The 19,203-nt window shown below is 47.5% G+C and overlaps 2 protein-coding genes across 2 annotated transcripts in view; one reads left to right on the top strand and one right to left on the bottom strand.

Moving 5' to 3' along the window:
- Nucleotides 1-9,770, bottom strand: part of ABCC6 (ATP binding cassette subfamily C member 6) — a 55,454-nt gene extending 45,684 nt beyond the window's left edge. Inside the window, exons 1-6 of the mRNA XM_066274758.1 lie at nucleotides 9,647-9,770; nucleotides 8,232-8,414; nucleotides 3,991-4,116; nucleotides 3,731-3,859; nucleotides 2,246-2,371; nucleotides 999-1,060 (exon numbers count right to left, since the gene is read on the bottom strand). Of these exons, the coding sequence (XP_066130855.1) occupies nucleotides 999-1,060; nucleotides 2,246-2,371; nucleotides 3,731-3,859; nucleotides 3,991-4,116; nucleotides 8,232-8,414; nucleotides 9,647-9,700 (680 nt within the window). The 5' untranslated portion in view covers nucleotides 9,701-9,770. The remainder of the gene's footprint in view (nucleotides 1-998; nucleotides 1,061-2,245; nucleotides 2,372-3,730; nucleotides 3,860-3,990; nucleotides 4,117-8,231; nucleotides 8,415-9,646) is intronic.
- A 3,791-nt stretch (nucleotides 9,771-13,561) lies between these two features.
- The window catches only part of LOC136334482 (BOS complex subunit NOMO1), a 55,828-nt gene continuing 50,186 nt past the window's right edge, over nucleotides 13,562-19,203 (top strand). Inside the window, exons 1-2 of the mRNA XM_066274757.1 lie at nucleotides 13,562-13,827; nucleotides 17,628-17,717. Coding sequence (XP_066130854.1) covers nucleotides 13,663-13,827; nucleotides 17,628-17,717 — 255 coding nt within the window. The 5' untranslated portion in view covers nucleotides 13,562-13,662. The remainder of the gene's footprint in view (nucleotides 13,828-17,627; nucleotides 17,718-19,203) is intronic.

Here is a 19,203-nt window from a genome sequence, read left to right as displayed (position 1 = left end):
AGAAAGTTTCCTTTTTAAAAAAAAGGTTATTTCAGTAGGAAAAAAATGAGTTTATTTAAAGAAAAAACATTAAGTAAATAGGGTATGAATACACTAATATGGCAGAAAGCTTGAAGAATGGTCCCTGAGTACCTACGTTTGGGAAACAGAGGGCCAGGTCTGTTTTTCTCCAGCACTTCTATGGTTTTCCCACCGATTCCACCCCACCCCCCACCCCCAGCATCCTAGCCTCTGTTTATTTAGCAACTACGCACTATGGGCCAAACCGCGTTCTGAGTGCTTCACAAACCTTATCTCATTTAATCCTCACAACCCTATGAGGTTGATGCTATTATTACCCTCATTTTACAGGTGCAGAAACGTAGGCACAGAGAGGTTCAGTAGCTTGTCCAAAGTCACACAGCCAGTACATGGTGGGGCTAGGATTCAAATCTAAGTATTACAAAATCTGACCACAAGGTAGTTAGGATGGGTGCTGGTGGGTGGGGACATCCTCAGTGACCAGTGTGCTGACCTTGGAGAAACATCTGTCTTCTGTACCAGCTTGAGAGCCTCCAGGAGATAAGGGTTTGGTCTTTACCTCCTCACCCCTGCTGCTTAGCACATAGTCAGTGCTTGTGAAATGTTGGTGGAATGAAGGAAGCAGAATAAGAGATGATTTGATTGAGGGCCTGCTATGTACAAGGACTAAGCACTTCACATGCAATGAAGGTAGAGTTGTTCCCATTTTACAGAGGGGAAAACTAAGGCTCTCAATATCTGTGATATGGCTGGCTGAGATGGAGCCATGATTCAAACCCAGATCTCACACCAGTGAGTGAGCAGGAGGGGATGTGGGTGATGGGCACATTGAAATCTGGGAGGGACACACTGAGCCTGGAACAGAGAAAACCAGCTGACCTTGGAACCTTGTGGGGGGGAGCTTGGTGACAAATCAGAGCAGCAAATGCAGGTGGGTAGAAGCACCACCCCGGTGCCTTCCCAGCTACTTTACTTACCCAGAGACCCACCAGAACATGGCCTTGGAGGGGAAGGAGGCTCCGGCCTCTGGACATGGATTCTATGAAGAGAAAAGATGGGGCAAAAGGAGAGCTCAGTGTCACATCCCATGGCCAGTATGTGGGGAACCAGGGGTAGGAAGACAGGATGAAGTAGCCCTCAGCTTAGTACCGAAAGGGCACGCCACTGTGCCCTTCCTACTTGTTGGAGGTAGACACCAACGGGCCTAGCGCTCCCTAGCAGGCAAGGCGGAAAGGGACTGGGCCAGAGGACTGACAGCATCCACGAGGTAAAGACTGATAGTTTCCTGGAAGAGCAACTATCGCTAATACTGAGACCAGGCAGTTCTCAAAGCAAGGACCACGCGGGACATAGACAGCATTCTGAGCCGTATTCCTCAGTGAACGCGGGGAAGAAGTGGAGACGGATCTGTCCTGCGATTTCACCAGCTGCTCCAGAAATACCGCAGAGACCTAAGTTCTTCACCAACAGGGCCTGAGGCTGCCCATTTCACCACATCTTTGCCATCACAGTTTGTTCACAATTTTTTTTTCTGCCATTCTCAAAGAAAAAAAAATCCTATTAATGTTTTAACTTCATTATTTTAGCAGTTGAGCATGTTTTTAGATGACCTCAGATCAACTCTCTCTTCCTCAGAGAATTCTTTCCTGATTTCACAGACTAGTTCAATGTAAACTCTCGTGGACCATGAAATTCTCCTGCAGAGCATTTGCCCCAGTTACAGTTTTCCATGTGTTTGTATAATTATGTGATTAATGTTTGGTTCTCTTACTTGGCTGTTAGCTGCATGATGAGAGGCACAACATCTGTTTATTCAGTATAGATTCTCAATACCTAGCTGGGGCACAGAGCAGGGTTTGGCAAAGTACAGCTCTGGGAGACAAATCTGGCCCACTGCTTGTCTCTTCAAATAAAGTTTTATTGGAACACATTCATGCTCCTTTGTTGGCCTAGTGTCTGTGGCTAGTTTCAGCTACAGCATCAGAGTTTAGTAGCTTCCACAGAGACCATATGCCTAAAATAGTTTCCATCTTGCTCTGGACAGAAAAAGTTGGTTAATCCATAGAACAGAGTAGCCACATCATACAAACTTTGCTGAATGATGCAATGGATAAAAAGCAAAGGCTCGTGCTCTAGTTCAACTACCTTTGGTCACACAGGCAGATGGAGACAGGAAGTAGAACAGGGACAAGGGAGGCCCTGGGTTGGAGACATGGCGACTTACAGACTGCTGGGGGTCTTTAGGAAAGAAGGGTGGTTGATCGGCCAGGCAGGACAGCACAAACTGTGCCACCACCAGAGACAAGCACAGGTAGGTTGACAGGTGGTGGAAGGGGTCACTCTGGAAGCCCTGCAGGAGAAAAGACAGAAGTTGCTTTGAGTCTAGGCAGGCAGACCGATAAATCAACTGTGGGAACCCACCCTTTGATGAGTTAGGATGGCCTGTGGAATATTCCCATTAGTTGCAAAGGTTACTTTGTAAAAATCTGTCCTTCAGGACAGAAGGGTGTTTCTTTATCTTCTCTTAAATGGAGCAGGATGGAGTAATCATTTGGCTCCAGAGGTTTTGGGTGGGTGCCATCTGTGCAAGAGGTTTTTCAACTGCAGGTGATTTTGACAATGTCAGTAGACATTTGGGGTTACCACAATGCGGGGTGGGGTGCTACTGGAATCAAGTGGGTAGAGGCCAGGGATGCTGCTAACCACCCCACAGGGCACAGGACAGCCTCCCCACTTAAGAAAATTATGCTAAGAGTCCTGAGGTAGAGAAGCCTTGGTCTAGTCTTCTCCTTGCAGATAAAATGATCCATCATGCCCCCTAATGTGGAACTGCCGCATCCCAGGTTGGGAAACAGAAATGTAGGTGGGTGTACGGAATGAGTGTGGAAATACAAGTGCAGGGGGCACAGGTGAGGGCGAGAACAGGTGCGAATGGGGGGAACCTGCGTGCGTGGGGAAGAGCATGCGCAGCTGAGTGTTGGGGGGGCCACCGAGATGTTGTGACTGCCGCTGACCTGCACGGCTCAGAGGCTCCTCGCCCCTTCCCTGTTCCAATGAGGCAGCCTTGAGAGAGAGCAAGGTGTCATGAGGCCACCTGGACGTTTCACGTGACTGAGCCCTGTTAAGACCACTGTATAAACTTTAAGATTCTGGCGGGCCGGTACGGAGATCTCATTATCTTATGGTGCCCAAGACAAGCCTCATAGGTAAGTTCCCTTGATTGTTAAACTCTCCGTCGCTACTTGCCCTCTGCATACGGGGCCAGTCTGGAATTTCATGCGGGGTGCTGTGAGCTGGTGAACCCACAGTGTGTGCGTGCCGGGCAATGTTGGGGGGCTGCGTGAATGTGAGTGTGGCGTGGGGTGTCTGTGCCTGAGTCGTGTGGGACCTTGAAGGCGCAGCCACTGGGTGAGTGGACGTATGCAGGTGTGTGTGTGAGATGTTTTGGAGTCTGTGGTTGTACAGCACCCCTAAAGCGTGTGCTTAGTGTGCAAGTAAAGTGTGTGCACATGGGTGTAAGACACTGAGAATGTGTCGATAAAGACCTGGAAGGGAGTGTGTTTGTGAGGTGCTAGAGGTTAGGCAACTGTGGTGTTTGTGTCTGTGTGTAGAGAACAAGTCAGGTGTGGAAAGGGGGGGGAGGAAGGATGGGACCCAAGGCCTGAAACTGCCGTGTTGGTTTCCCCAGGTGGCCCGGGCCCCCACTCACCCCTTGTGAGCTCTGCTGGGCGGTCCTGATAGCTGGCAGGAGACAGCAGAGCAGCCAGTACCCGAACAGCACCCCGGATGCCTGCACCCCCTTCTTCCTCTCTATGTGGATCAGGAACACTGCAAAGGTCTACACCAGAGAGTCAGGGCGTGCCCCTTAAGGTGGGGGTGTTGGGGGAACCCCATTTTGCCCCACACCCTTCACCTCCACAGGGAAAGCAGTAGCCAGGAGCAAGCCAGCAAGCCTGGGGGTGTCCTTACCATTGTGGTGAGCCACACGGTGGGGTGAATGAGGAATTCGGGGGCCTGGGGCATTCCCTGCTGAATTCTCCAAAGAGTGACAGACACGTTCGAGGTGTGCAGGATGATGAGGGTGAAGCCGAGCACCTGGGGAGACAAACTTAGATAAGGCTGGTGGGCGAAAAGGGAGGTGGTGGCACACTGCACAGCGCCCCCACGTCGCTGTGGCTCTGGCTGGGCACTGCACGTACCAGAGTCATCATTTCACAGTGCTGACGTGAAAGATGTAGAAAAAAGAGCAGTGAGGTGTGTTGCAGATCAATCTTGTCCTGTAACTGTCATATAATAATGCACCACAAGGGTCCAAGCCAATCCTGTGCTCTCCAGAATGCTGCAGTCTCCAGTAGCTCGCGGGAGAGATGCTGGGATACTGTGGACGGACAAGGGGCCGCATCCTGAACCTGACAAGCTCAGGGGCCACCTGCACGGCGGCCTTGCAGACTCAGAGACCTAATGTAACCACGTAGGCTGGTCTGAAATGAAGACTTTCTAACTGAACGCTAGTCGTGCCGGGTAGTCACATCCTAGGGCCTGTCTCTTTCCTGGCCAAGGGTGATCTTCACCTCACTGAGACTGTTTATTTTATTTATTTTTTTTACAGAGACAGAGAGAGAGTCAGAGAGAGGGATAGATAGGGACAGACAGACAGGAAGGGAGAGAGATGAAAAGCATCAATCATCAGTTTTTCATTGTGACACCTTAGTTTGTTCATTGATTGCTTTCTCATATGTGCCTTGACCGTGGGGCTGCAGCAGACCGAGTAACCCCTTGCTCAAGCCAGTGACCTTGAGTCCAAGCTGGTGGGCTCTGCTCAAACCAGATAAGCCCGTGCTCAAGCTGGCGACCTTGGGGTCTTGAACCTGGGTCCTCGGCATCCCAGTCCGACGCTCTATCCACTGCGCCACCGCCTGGTCAGGCCTGTTTATTGTTTTTAAGCATCTGTGAACACACCTTTGGAATGTCAGGGTAATTTCCTGTTTTACTTTTCAGGACCCCTAGGGCACAACCACTGCACCAGAGCAGAGGCCATGAACCCCTCATTATTATTGTCATGTTAATATTTGACTGTTAACTCTCCTATACCCAACTATGGAAAAGAAGTGTGTGTCTATTCATTTTACTTTTTATCCAATCCCAGAAAACCCCCCCCCCACCTTTGCTTTTTCTACCACCTCCCTAATCTATCAGCAATTGATTTCATGTAACCTCTTATGCAGTGGTGGGAGTCAAATAATTTAATAGCCAGTTCTCTGCCCCTAATGACTATTCTGAGTATAAAAAATGATATACTGAAAAGTAGTTTATTACTTCATGTATTTAATACTTCAGTAAGAACAATAAAAAGGTACACAAAACTAGATGATAAGAGTTTTAAAATATGAATGAAAAAATATTAACCCTTTAAGTAGTACGAATGTTCATGCATTCCTCGTGCTTCCTGACCCTTTTAAAAATGTGTAAGGCAACATTAAAACAAGGCAAATGCATGTTCTTCTTGTTTCCATAAATTGGATATTAAGCAAACATGACTTTAAGTTAATAAAACTGGAACTGGAACGAATTTCCTTTTTTGAACTCACTCCTGGGGGTCAGTGAGCGTGCCAAAAACTCACTACCCAAAGGGTTAAATAATATGTGACAAGAAACAATAAAACTGTTAAACTATTTCCCTATTGCTTCTTTTTTTTTTTTCTTTTTTTTTTTTTTTGTATTTTTCTGAAGCTGGAAACGAGGAGAGACAGTCAGACAGACTCCTGCATGCGCCCGACCGGGATCCACCCGGCACTCCCACCAGGGGCGAAGCTCTGCCCACCAGGGGGCGATGCTCTGCCCCTCCCGGACGTCGCTCTGCCACGACCAGAGCCACTCTAGCGCCTGGGGCAGAGGCCAAGGAGCCATCCCCAGCGCCTGGGCCATCTTTGCTCCAGTGGAGCCTTGGCTGCGGGAGGGGAAGAGAGAGACAGAGAGGAAGGAGGGGGGGTGTGGAGAAGTAAATGGGCGCTTCTCCTATGTGCCCTGGCCGGGAATCGAACCCGGGTCCCCCGCACGCCAGGTCGACGCTCTACTGCTGACCCAACCGGCCAGGGCCTCCCTATTGCTTCTTGATTGGCGTCACTTGCAGTTCTTTTCACCTTTGGAAGGAATGAACGTTAGTCTGGGGGCGCAGAAGAACATTCAGAAAGAGTAAGGAATGTAAATTTGTGATTTCCACATTTGGCCGTTGCCCGGCGTCCTCCTTAGAGAGAACCCTGATTACAAGTGCCATTTTAACAACCGATTCACCAAACTCAACAAAAAATTAGGTTTCATTTCTGCCGAACTGGTGCGAACAGGCTGAATCCCACCACTGCCCTGTACGCCTTCTGCTTCGATTGTAATGTATAAGACAAGCTGCAGAACTGCTGTTCTCCAGAGCATTTTCTCGATCCACTGAGATTTTGCTTCCTGGCAATTGTTGTCAGTTTGGCTCACATAAACTCATCCAAATTCTTACAGGTTTGGACGTCCTTACATTGACAGTAAGAACAAACATTGTCCTTACATTGACAGTAAGAAGAACAAAAGGTGAAATGAAATTGACTCACCAGGTAAAAAAGTCACACTTTCTTCAAATTCTTTCCATCCCTTCTATTAAATCAAGGGGAAACTCTCTGTTGGAATCTGTATGTCTCTTTTCAGTAAGAGAAATCCAGAAAATGAGAGTGTTTATATGCAGAAGAAAGGGCCGGACCTGGGCACCCTGAAGAAACTATTGAGAGTACCTCCATCAGCCCTGGCTGCGTGGCTCAGTTGGTTAGTGCGTCATCCTCATAATCCAAGGCTGTGGGCTCAATGAACGCACACATCAGTGGGACAACAAATCGATGTCTCTTTCCCTCACTTAGTCAAAGCAGGGGTCACAGCACCATCTGCAGGCTGAGTTGGGCATGCTGCCTGCTTTTTTTATTGTCTGTGAGCCAAGAATGGTTTCTGACATTTTCCAATCATTGACTAAAACTCAAAAATGTAAATGTCATAATGCATGTAAATGATATAGAATTCAAATTTCAGTGACGATAAGTATTTCTTTATTGAGACATAGTCGTGCCTACTCGTTTACTGTGGTCTGTGGCTACTTTCCTGCTGCAATGGCAGAAAATGTCAGTAGTTGGGACGTAGACCACATGACCCTCAAAGCCTCAAATATGTACAACCCAGCCCTTTAAGGGAGAGTGTGTCAATAATAGAGAGATGGTCGGCAATAGAACAAAAATTAACAAGGTGGTAAAGGAATGAATGAACCTTGAAGGATATTCTTGCAGGAGTCTGGAAGGGAAGGGGTCATTAGCAGCAAGGGTTCCACTTAGAATACCAGTGATTTTCTAACTCACTAAAATAGGTACCTAACAATTTTTTTTTTCTGAAGCTGGAAATGGGGAGAGACAGTCAGACAGACTCCCGCATGCGCCCGACCGGGATCCACCCAGCATGCCCACCAGGGGGCGACGCTCTGCCCACCAAGGGGCGATGCTCTGCCCCTCCGGGGCGTCGCTGTGTTGCGACCAGAGCCACTCTAGCGCCTGGGGCAGAGGCCAAGGAGCCATCCCCAGCGCCCGGGCCATCTTTGCTCCAATGGAGCCTCGGCTGTGGGAGGGGAAGAGAGAGACAGAGAGGAAGGAGAGGGGGAGGGGTGGAGAAGCAGATGGGCGCTTCTCCTGTGTGCCCCGGCCGGGAATCGAACCCGGGACTTCCGCACGCCAGGCCGACGCTCTACCACTGAGCCAATTGACCAGGGTGGTACCTAACAATTTTAAGAACTGTTCTTTAGTACTGACAGCAGGGAAACATAAAAATCAATGCATAACTGCTAAAAAGGTGAAAGGTTTATTCTAGTGTGATCCTAAAATGGCCTTGTGTCTCCCATGCTTTGCAGAATGCCAGGTTAGAGTGGCCAGAAACTGTTCAGAAATGCACAAGTGTCTCGATGTGCATGTTTGTGGCTTTTCGTGATTACCAATCTGTTTGGTGACCCTTGTTCCACTGAGTTTACCTCTGTATCCTGTAGAGTATCGCTCTGGTTGGCTAACCAGTTCCCTTCTTGTCCCCACCCTGTGTGCTCCATGATAGGAGTGTCCCCCTTTGGGGTCTCTGCCAGGTTCCAGCCTGCTCCTCCCACTTCCCCAACCATTATCTGGTTCCGGGCTCCCAGAGGCAGTAGCTACCATTTTGGTCTTGAACAGGGAGGACATGCGGACGTAGCCCTTGCCATGGCGGTGGATGTAGAGGAGGTAGATGGGGCCCAGGACCCAGAGGTACAGGGGGGGCACCCAGACCCCTGCTGTCTTCAGGAAGCAGAGGCTCAGGAAGCTGTCAGGGGCGGGCTCAGGCTCCGTCTGGTTCCAGACCTGAAGGAACACCAGGGTGACCCTTATGATGGTACAATGCAGGGGGCCCAAACTCACCTGCTTAGGGGGCCAGACAACTTTTTGAACCCCTAACATTTACATAAAAACATGCCAAGCACTATTTGAATACCTTACAACTCTCAACTCCTTTAATCCTAACATCAATCCTATGAGGTAGGATGCAATTATGACACTGATGTTGCAGATGAGGAAGGTGAGGCTCAGAGCGGTTGAATAACCACTGATGTCACCCAGCTGGAAAGTGATGGTGCTGGGATTTGAACCCAGGTGATTGGGTCTGGGAGTCTAAGAGAAATGGGCTCCCTGAAAGGGCTAGGCACACACTGTCACTTAACCCTTATAACAACTCTAAGAGGTAAGTGTTAGGTGTTACTATCCCCATTTCACAGACCGGGAATCTGAGGTACTGAGAGGGAAACATCTTTCTTTGGGCTCACACAAATAGAAAGTGTCAGAGCTGACTCCATGCAGGCCAGTATGACCCCAAACCTTGTTATCAATTTGTGATTCTTAGCCCCTTTCCTGGCCTCTTTTGACCATAGAAGAAGTTTGAATATGAAGTTTAGAGAATATGGCCTCCTGTGATCCAGGAAGAAGTTTGAATATGAAGTTTAGAGAACAGGGCCTCTTCAGTTCTCTCCCTACTGTATTAATAGGCCCCCAAACCCCTCCTCACTGGTAATCTTTACTCCTCCTGGCTTCACCATTCACTAGCTCTGTAAACTGCAACCTCCCCGTGCCTCAGTTTCCTTCCCTGCACAGGGGGGATAATAAGAGAATCAGCCTCTCAGAGCTGTATTAAATGGGTCAGTACAAGTACAGCACATAGCATGATGCTGCGCACAGTCAGCCCTCGTTTAAACTGTAGCTATTCTTTTTGCCTTACCTACCTGGCCCCTAAAATCCTGGGGTTTTTGTGACCCTCACTGCCACTCCATGAACCCCACTCCCTAGAGTCCTCAGCTAATGAGATAAGAGAGAAGGGGGACCCTGAAGCTTTATGAACATAGGAGCCAAAGTCCCCATAGCTGGGAGGTCTGGAGGCCCCTCTAACGTGCTGGACTCTTCTGGTCACAGGCTCGATTAAAGGGGTTGCCCTCCCCTGCCATTCATCTGGCCTGGAGTTTGGGGGTATCTTCCCTCCCAGTACTACCTCCTGAGAGATCTACCAAGCCTAGAAAAGGGGTGTGGGCTGGGCGGGGGACACTCACTCCTGGTTCCATGCTGGGCTCTCCAAGCGCAGCCATCTGGCATTGTCCGTCCATCTGTCTGTCTGTAGGTCTGTTGGTCAGTCCCTGGCAGCCCCTGGGCCGTGCTCCTTGACTGGGAAGAGGCGGAGCCTGGCAGGCCTGGCGGGGATTCCAGCTCCCAGGGCAAGGTCCAGCCTCTTGGTGGCAGGGGTGGAGTGAGAAGGGCTGAACCAGGGCTCAGGGAGGGCCTAGTGAGCTCCCGGGGAGGGGTTCCCCAGCTCCAGAAAGCACAGTGGCATCTCCATGTAACCATCCAGCTCCCCCCACCAACAAGTGTCACCCCAAACTTCCTGAACACTGGGGAACAGCAGTTCCACGAATTTATCCCAATGAAAGAACCCCACAGGTGTGCTTGTGCCAAGTGTCCAACAACCAGGACGTGTGGAGAAACTGTAGGATTAAGTTGCAGTCTTCTCATCTGAAGGGAGGGACATTGTCTGCCGATAGGGTGGTGGGAAGATTTTAAGATTAGTAAAGAGTGTAGCACTGTGCCGGGCACACAGTAAATGCTCAGCAAATTAGCAATTAGTAGCATTGTTATTATTATTGCATTCATAGTTTATTAAGCAGTGGTTCAAAGTGCCATTGCAGAAATATTAATTTGAAAGGATGGTTACTAAATGCTAAGTGAAAAAAGAGATCATAGTAAAAAATAAACTATGATCATTTTGCAAGACATAAAAAATAAGTAGCTTGGTCTGTGGTGGTGCAGTGGATAAAGCATCCACCTGGAATGCTGAGGTCGCTGGTTTGAAACCCTGGGCTTGCCCGGTCAAGGCACATACAACAAGCAACCAATGAACAGCTAAAGTGAAGCAACTCTGTGCTGATACTTCTCATTCCTCCCCATCCCTCCCTCTCTGTAAAATCAATACGTAAAATATATATATTTAAAAAGTATATGCTTGCCTGACCAGGTGGTGGCGCTGTGGACAGAGTGTCGGACTGGGATGCAGAGGACCTAGGTTCAAGACCCTGAGGTCGCCAGCTTGAGTGCGGGCTCATCTGGTTTGAGCAAAGCTCACCAACTTGGACCCAAGGTCGCGGATTGGAGCAAGGGGTTTACTTGGTCTGCTGAAGGCCCGCGGTCAAGGCACATATGAGAAAGCAATCAATAAACAACTAAGATGTCGCAAGGAAAAACTGATGGTTGATGCTTCTCATCTGTCTCTGACTCTCTCTCTGTTCCTGTTTAAAAAAAAAGTATATGCTTAAGTTCTTTTTAAAAGAGAAAATTGTAAAAGTTATGTTATTTAACTTCTTCTCCTGGGTCTTAGAGCAAGGTGTGTCCTTAGCCATAGCCACGCATTCTCTTTGGCAATGACTACATAATATACATTAATAAATAAAGAGATGGAAATGCACTGAAGCTGTATCATGGGAATCTTGATATTCTTTTTCTTTTTTTAGGATTTTATTTATTTATTGTGGAGGAAGGAGAGAGAGAGAGAGAGAGAGAGAGAGAGAGAGAGAGAGAGAGAGAGAAGGGGGGAGCAGGAGCAGGAAGCATCAACTTGTAGTTGCTTCCCAGGAAGCCTGGGGTTTTGAACCGGAGACTCCAGGCTGTGGTATTATCCACTGTGCCACCACAGGTCAGGCAGGAATCTTGATTTTTTTTTTCTTTTCTTTTTCCTTCCATTTTCTATTTTCTTTCCTTCTGCAATGAACATGTATTCCTTTCAGGATAGGAGGTAAAGACTCGGCTGTTTCAGACAAGCACAGCTGCCCAGTTTGGGTGCAGAATTAAAATCCCCCGCTCTCTCCACACTGCTGTGTTACATCCAGGGTCTTGACCTCATCTTTTCTCCTGTCTCCTTCAGGACCTCAGCCTCATGGGTTCTCCTGGCCTTCTCCCACCTTGCTCTTTGTTTCTCCTTTAGCCATTCTCCTGCCTGAGTCTTCTGGAAAAACAGGGACACAAAGAACCCAAGGATTTGTTCTGGAGCTGAGTGTGGCAGGTCTGCTGTTTGCATTTAAATTAAGTCTGTTTATTTAAGGTGGTTTTGGTGGAGGCTGCTAGAAATTAAGAAAATTAAGCTCCCCTCTGTCTGCAACCCCTTCTCCAATTGGCATTGCCACTGTTCCAGTCCTTTATTTCCCTGTATATATGAAGATGAATTTGAGGGGAATGGTGGAAATTCAAAAGGGAATGGTCAGGAAGGCAAGAAGAACATAGAGGGAATCAGTTGGTGAGCCAACAACAGAACGTGGGCCCCTCCAAACCTACTACCCAGCTCTCTGAACATCACATGGCTGCATGCAGAGAGCCCTAGACAAATTCCTTTCCCTCTCTGAGCCTCCATTTCTGTAAGATGAGAAGGTTCCATAGGCCAGCATTTCCCAATTGGTGGTTCTCAGTCCCTGGTAATTTGCCAAGACAGACCAAGGAGTCAAGCTAGGTAGGGTAAAGGGAATATATTTTAATTGTAGTTATAAATAACAAACCTCAATAAATAAAGCAATTATTTAAATATTTTCTTTCTATAACTGAACAGTTGAGACTCTGTATTTCAAGTGAGAATTCAGACTGAGAAACTGAAATCAGATGTTCTCATTATTGAGACCTTCAGAGGATGTATGGATGTATTATAGCCAGTCTGAGAGTTTTGACCATTGTATAGTTAAAGATTATTGTGATTCATGGTTTTTATTAAATCTTACCCACAATGGCAAATTCAGTGGGAAATTTTATTTTACCTTGTCATTTATAGACAAAATATAAAAACGATCGAATCAAAGCATTCAATTTTTTAAAAGGAGTAAGATGGAAGAATTCCAAAGGTCAGGTCAGAAAAAGCAATTTTTGTCTATTTCAATGTGGTGACCTGCAGTTAAATTCAGGCTATGTTATAGTATATATTCAATCTTGGGACAAAATATGACATACTGAATCTAAAATATTTTTTTTCAGACAATCAGGCTTCATCTCACAGAGGTAATTAAAAGTAAATCAAACTCTGCATAATGCATTCTTGCTTAAGGGGGGGAAATCTTCAAAATTTGTTTCTATGCAATTGTTATTAGAGCTGGGTTTAAAATAAATTTAAATGCCTTTTAAATGGTTTTTTTGGTTTTGTTTTGTATTTTTCTGAAGCTGGAAACGGGGAGAGACAGTCAGACAGACTCCCGCATGCGCCCGTCGGGGATCCACCGGGCGCGCCCACCAGGGGGTAACGCTCTGCCCCTCCGGGGTGTCCTCTGCTGCGACCAGAGCCACTCTAGCACCTGGGGCAGAGGCCAAGGAGCCATCCCCAGCGCCCGGGCCAGCTTTGCTCAAATGGAGCCTTGGCTGCGGGAGGGGAAGAGAGAGACAGAGAGGAAGGAGAGGGGGAGGGGTGGAGAAGCAGATGGGCGCCTCTCCTGTGTGCCCTGGCCGGGAATCGAACCCGGGACTTCTGCACGCCAGGCCGACGCTCTACCACTGAGCAAACCGGCCAGGGCCATGCCTTTTAAATGTTATGCTGAAATGACCTATGTTTTGCTTTAAACAACAACAAAAAACTTATTGGACATTTATCATGGAAAAACGCACCACCCTATACAAATTCCTAAAGTGGTTTTTGAGATTATATACCATCTGTGAAATAAATGGGTAAAAAATATTTGGGAAGAGAGTTGAATACTTCGATCAACAGTCTTTCGTCCTTTCCAGTTTCAGGGATACAAAACTCCAAAGTAGAATTCTTTGGAGTTTGTGCCTGTACGCACACCCCTTGCAACTAACTGCAACCGCCCGACAGTGTGTGCGAAGTCTTCCACGCCTCTAGAGGGCACAAATGGTCTCTCCTTATTGTTGAGCATGCGCGGGAGTCATCTAGCCTGGGGGCGTGGACGCGAGGCCGAAACGCGCAGGCGCCGAGGCGGCGGGGCGGGGCTTGGGCTGTCAGCCACCCGCAGAGGAGGAAGCGGCGGGCAGCGTGCGGTGTAGGGAGCGGGACCCGGAGGTCTGCAGAGGGTCGGGCGGCGGAGGCCGGGCTATGCTGGTGTACCGGGGCACTGGGCCTCCGGGGCCCGTGGTGGTGGCTGCCACCCTGGTGCTGCTGCTGAGCGGCGTGGGACCGGCGTGCGGCTCCGAGGACATCGTGGTGGGCTGCGGGGGCTTCGTCAAGTCTGACGTGGAGATCAACTACTCGCTCATCGAGGTGAGCGCCCGCCCCGCGGTCCGGGCCGGAGCTCGCTGTGTGACCCTGGGGCAGCTACTCAACATCTCGGGGCCGCTGTGGTCTCTCGTTTGACACCAGGCGGTTGTCACCAGCCCCACGTTCCGGGAGCCCTTTCCCCTTTACAGGCGCCAGGGTCCTCCGCCGGCGTCTGCTCCGACGTGCTCGAGTGGAGGTGCTTACCGTAGGGTCAGCTGTGCAGACCGCCCCAGAATCCAGGCCCCAGATCTCAGAATACAGTCTCAACAGCCCCACGCCCCTGGGGACCCCGGACCCCAGGTCCTCAAAACTCAGATCCCCCGAAACTCAGACGCCCCGAAAGCCACATTCCAGAACCTAGAGACCACGAGTCTTACCCCCCAAATCCCACAACTCAGAGCCCCCCAAAGTTCTAATCCACTAAACCCCTCCTAACCCACTGGGATCCCTGTGAAGAGCATCAACTCCTATCCCGGAGATCCTGACCCAGTAGCTCTCTGTTGGCATCTCTAGGGCTGGGAATCTGTATTTTTGATCCCTGGTCCCCTTTTCTTACCCACATGGGACTCCTTTTTCTCTGAAAATGGAGAGTGGTGAGCTGCCCTGATTCCCTTACTGGGTAGTTATTGGAATGACACTTGAGATTTGTGCAGAAGGCCTTTTGTTAAGTTACAAAGCCTTCTCAGTTAGATGCTTATCGCGATCCCAGTGGGATCATGACCCAGAAAGCTTCGTGGAGGAAAGGAAAGGAGGTAGGGAGAGAAGGTCACTTGTCAGGGTGGGTGGAAAGGGACTCCCAGGATGGGTGGCCTCAATTTTTTTTTTTTAATTTAAGTCTATTTGATCAAAAAGCGATTCAATCCTGCCACACCAAACAAGAATTGGCTAGGAGCACTCCCCCCACAGAAGGGAGAGGAAAAACACAGAGATGGGTCGCAAGCAAATTGTTTGGCTAGATCCGAATCCTAGTTGGCTGTTTGTGATTGGTTGTCCTTAGGTTTTTTTGTGGCCTCTATTTTAGGAGGTTACTGATGAAGGGTCAAGAGAAGCGGATTCGAAAGAGAAAAAAGGAACAGACTGAGAGATGCCATAAAGAAAGGACTGAGACCCCACAGGCTGCCTGAGAGCACATCGGAGCCTCCCCAGGGCTGTGGTGAAGGGTGAACCGGTGTGTTTTGCAAAGGCGGCCAGGATGGGACAGAGGAAGTAGATTCCACACCCCAGTCGTTCTTTGACCTGGCTTTGCCCCGAGTCCGTTTCTGTTCCTGTAAGATGGTGTTGTGAGAGAAGTGGCAGAACCTGGTGTCAGTCATTTCCTAGAGAAGATAATCAGTTGTCACCTTGAAGGCCCCTCTGTCTGTGGCTTCTCCACCATTTTTTATCTTAAGTTGGTGTGTTTAATGAATGACTTGACCCCGCTGGCAGTGGCAGGGCTCTGAGGGTCAGTTAGGTGCCCCTGCCACCTCCTGGATTGCCTCTCGGTGTGTGGACTCCAGGCATTTCAGAAGCTGCCTTGATAAGCCTGTTGTAGCTTGTAGTTTCCTGGGACTCTGGGAGGAAAGTGAAGGCAGTTAGAGGCACTTCCACCCCAGCCATAATAGTGACCTTAAGAGCAAAGGGCAGGTATTGTGACCCAGTATGAAGTGGTGTTCCTTGAGCCCCAGGGATGCCTGTCCAGATGGTCTGACACATTTATTCTTTCATAATTTCTGATGATGAAATCAGACATTTCATGTGTGTAATATATATTGCCACCCTGTGTCCTGAGCTGTACTTTATGGAAGACATGCAGGTATTCACAATATTTCACAATCATTTCTTGATTGTATTTTCTGTTTCCTACTAAAATTACTTTGACTCTTCTCCAGCCTTCTTCCCTTCTCTGTGTTTTTCCATTATATTCATTCAGCAGTAACTATTGCTTGAGCCTCTGCATGTACTGAAAATGTCCAGGGTGGGGGTATAGCAGTTTAGTGAACACAAGAGGAAAATATCTTTAGAGAAGAAAAATTATATTGGTTGCTGATACTTTGACAATTTTTCTGGAAAACCAGCTGATCTTAGGGCCACCAAACTTGACTGTGGATGATAGTGATCTGTCTCCCTTTAAATGCATGCCCGTTGACACTGCTTCCCTGACCCCTCCAGACAGGTGAATTTTCAGTCTCTGCTTTAAGTTTGTGCATCTGATTTCCTTCACGGCCTGTAACGGAGTCACTGAGTATTTATTTTAAATTTATGTTTAGTGAGTACCTACGCTAAACAAGACTTTGTCGCAGGCACTGTGGAGTGAAAGGTGGGTCACACCCATGGGGCACTTACAGTCCATGTGTAATTTAACTCAGTTCCTTTCCTAGGTGTGTATGTTGTGAGTTTGCTGCCTCTTACATCTCCTTAGCTGGTATGAGGCCACTCTGTCATTTCCGTATCGTGGTCACATTAACATTTTAGAGTTGAGATCCAATTGCTTCCTTTTATAGATGTAGAAACTGAGGCTCAGAGTGATTGATCCATGCAGGTAGGTTTAGGAAATCTTTTTTGAATCTCGGCCCTGACATCACACTGCTTTTTTTCTTCAGAGACATGTTGGTAATACAAAATAGTAATTTAGTAAAGTAGTAATAGTAAATAGTAATGCAGGCTACATTTTTTATTTTATTTTATTATTTTTTTTGTATTTTTCTGAAGCTGGAAATGGGGAGAGACAGTCAGACAGACTACTGCATGCGCCCGACTGGGATCCACCCGGCACGCCCACCAGGGGCAACACTCTGCCCACCAGGGGCGATGATGCTCTGCCCCTCTGGGGCGTTGCTCTGTTGTGACCAGAGCCACTCTAGCGCCTGGGGCAGAGGCCAAGGAGCCATCCCCAGCGCCAGGGCCATCTTTGCTCCAGTGGAGCCTCGCTACGGGAGGGGAAGAGAGAGAGACAGAGAGGAAGGAGAGGGGGAGGGGTGGAGAAGCAGATGGGTGCTTCTCCTGTGTGCCCTGGCCGGGAATCGAACCCTGGACTTCTGCACGCCAGGCCGACGCTCTACCACTGAGTCAACTGGCCAGGGCCTCAGGCTACATTTTTTTTGAGTCCATACTCTGTGCCAGGTGCTTAATATATATTGGTGCGAATCTGTCAGCCATCATGAAGGGGAATGGCTCTCTTTTTACCTGTGAAGAAACAAAGGACCTCAGGAGGGTAAATGACTTGTCCAAGGTCACCCAGTGTGTGGGAGACTCAGACGTTACTTGAGCATCTTAGTGGGTTAACAGCTTGTGTCTGGGAATACTCAGGATGCAAGAGTTTTAGAGAGTCTTTGAGGAGATGACATATGAAATGTCTTTTAATATGTTTTTGTCCTGAGAATGAAAATAAAAGAGAAAAATAAAAAAGATTTTAGATGAGTGTTACTGTAATTATTGGGAATCATTTGGGGTTAGTAATGCAGATCTTTGGCTTGACCCCAGAACTCCTAGTTTAGAAACAGAAGTGGTGCTCAGGAATTGCATTTAACAAGCACCTTACTAGCAGCAAGTTTGAAAGTTTTAGATCCAGAAACAACCTAGAAACTGTCACTAAAATAAAAAAAAAGCATTAAAAAATATAACTGTCGAGGGTAGACTTTAGATGGTTTCTAATCTGGAAAAGGATCATATTTTGGAAGTACTTATTTCTCTCTCTCAGCATGCCCAGTGTTAATAGCAGCTTATGGTAGGTCTTCAGCAAATGCATTGATCAGATGCATTCAGGCGTAATGTACATAGCTGACTCTCAAAGGCAATATTATGACTTCTCTTTCCTTTCTTTCTAGATAAAGTTGTACACCAAGCATGGGACTTTGAAATACCAGACAGACTGTGCCCCTAACAATGGTTACTTTATGATCCCCTTGTATGATAAGGTAAGAGGACTGGGTAATATAGTCTGTTATAATGGGAACTGGTGTGGCCCCCAGGGCTCTGCTGAGCAGCGGGCCGGCCTTTCCCACGGGAGTAGTGCTCCTCTGGTTTGTAAATCATAAGTGGAATGTGACAGTTTGGGCCAGATTCTGGAGGAGACGGCTCACGGAGGGGTTTGACTGACTGTAGTGTTTCTCAAGGTCTCCGAGACAGTGGGCAGTGCCTCGAGACGTTTCCGGTTGTTGCACCCATAGGGAAGGGGGGGGGTACTCCAGCCCTCTAGTGCGTGAGTGCCAGGAAGGAAGCTGAGCGTCCCGCCACACTGCTCCGGACAGACAGACCTCTGTAGTGTCAGGTTTGAAAAACCCTGATTTAACAGAACGCCTCACTTACAGGCAGCTTTAAATGTTGTTTAAAAAATTTATACAAGTAATATGTGAATTTATGAGCTTTGTGAAAAAAAAAAAAGTTAAGCTCTTTAGAAGTATACGTTATCTTTTATCCCCAGCAGCGGTGATGACCTTTGATAAAAGTTTCTGTGTGTATCCTCACAGACTGCTTTCTCTGTGTGTACAGTTACTCAGAGACGTGCGAATACACAGGCACGTGCGTATACATAGACATATGTGAACACGCGTGCACCTAGATGGGTATCTGTGTATATTTGTCCTTCTACCCCCTATCTTCCCCACGTTCCATCTGTTTACTAGGAAATAAATATAGATTCACAGCAAGTTGCAAAAATAGTCAATATACATAGTTTTGATTTTGACTTTAAAACAAATGGAGTCAAATCATAGGACTGACTCTGCATTTGGCTTTTTTCCCCCTATGGTAATATCTTGGCACCTTTCAACACAACATGTGTAGATTGACTGCCTTCTTTTCAATGGCCACATAGCATGACCAAAGCAGTCATTTATTTAACCATTACTCTATTGATAGACGGAGACTTTTTCCAATTTTTAAAATTATTAATACAACATAGCAATAAATATTTTTTTTTATTTTTTTTTATTGTATTTATTTTTAATGGGGTGACATCAGTAAATCAAGATACATATATTCAAAGATAATATGTCCAGGTTATCTTAAAGTTCAATTATGTTGCATACCCATCACCCAAAGTCAGATTGTCCTGTCACCCTCTATCTAGTTCTCTTTGTGCCCCTCCCCCTCCCCCCCCCCCTTTTTTTTTCTATTTAATTTTTCTGCCTAGGAATCTTTTTTTTTTCCCACATTTCTTTTTGATAAATGAATTACTGGACATATATTATAACTTTAAAATCATAATATTTTTACTGCAAGTTCTTTTTATTTTATTGATTTTAATTTATTGTGTTTACATAGATTCTAGTGTTGCCCCGAATGCATCCCTTCTCCCCCGTATTCCCCTCAACATCTCCCTTGTCCCCCTCCCCACAGCGCCCTACCCCCTTCCCTTCAGGTTTATTCCATCCTATCCTCCCCTTTCCCTCTGTCCTCTTT

This window comes from Saccopteryx bilineata, chromosome 4, assembly GCF_036850765.1.
Source record: "Saccopteryx bilineata isolate mSacBil1 chromosome 4, mSacBil1_pri_phased_curated, whole genome shotgun sequence".
NCBI classification, from domain to species: Eukaryota; Metazoa; Chordata; class Mammalia; order Chiroptera; family Emballonuridae; genus Saccopteryx; species Saccopteryx bilineata.
Note: the sequence above shows the minus strand (reverse complement) of the source record. Positions and strands in the feature narration are given on the sequence as shown.